Source organism: Anneissia japonica, unplaced genomic scaffold (assembly GCF_011630105.1).
Source record: "Anneissia japonica isolate Jap-2015-1 unplaced genomic scaffold, ASM1163010v1 scaffold284824_len513422_cov204, whole genome shotgun sequence".
In the NCBI taxonomy this organism is placed as follows: Eukaryota; Metazoa; Echinodermata; class Crinoidea; order Comatulida; family Comatulidae; genus Anneissia; species Anneissia japonica.
In genome coordinates this window covers 296068-296603 of record NW_022732066.1, presented here as the reverse complement: position 1 = coordinate 296603, position 536 = coordinate 296068, and the positions used below count along the sequence as shown (strand labels likewise).

General features: G+C 42.4%; 1 protein-coding gene across 1 annotated transcript in view; it reads left to right on the top strand.

Moving 5' to 3' along the window:
- Positions 1 to 536, top strand: part of LOC117115569 — a 23776-nt gene that overhangs the window by 20966 nt on the left and 2274 nt on the right. Inside the window, exon 12 of the mRNA XM_033259423.1 lies at positions 280 to 441. Within this exon, the coding sequence (XP_033115314.1) occupies positions 280 to 441 (162 nt within the window). The remainder of the gene's footprint in view (positions 1 to 279; positions 442 to 536) is intronic.

The window sequence follows — 536 nt, the reverse complement described above, 5'->3', positions numbered from 1 at the left end:
GTATCTTTTTTAATCGATGATGGCTTTACAGCTGTCTCTTATACACATCTAGATGTGTATAAGAGACAGCTTGTATTGACCAATATGTGTAGTGCGGCTTGACTACGTCGATTGTGAACCCTGTATTTCTTTGTTACTTGCAGTTGTCAAAAACGGCTTTGACGATAGGAGACACTGTAATGGAAATGTATACCAGGTCTTGTGAACAATTCTGCCTTGAAACTTGTATAGATATTCCGGACATGATGAACATGACCGTATGTAGCAAGTGCTGCACAACTGATCTCTGCAATAGCAATTATGTCGAAACTGTACAAACAGACGATAGAGAAATTGACGGTGATGCACAACCAGAAGGCGATGCACAACCAGAAGGTGATGCACAACCAGAAGATACTGCACAACCAGATGGCGACGCAAAACTAGGAGGCAAGTATGATGGTTTGTATCGTTAATTTGTGTATCTGTTTTAATCGATGATGGCTTTACAGTGGCGGATTTAGGATGTAGCAATGGTGGGTGAGGGGGGGGGGTGA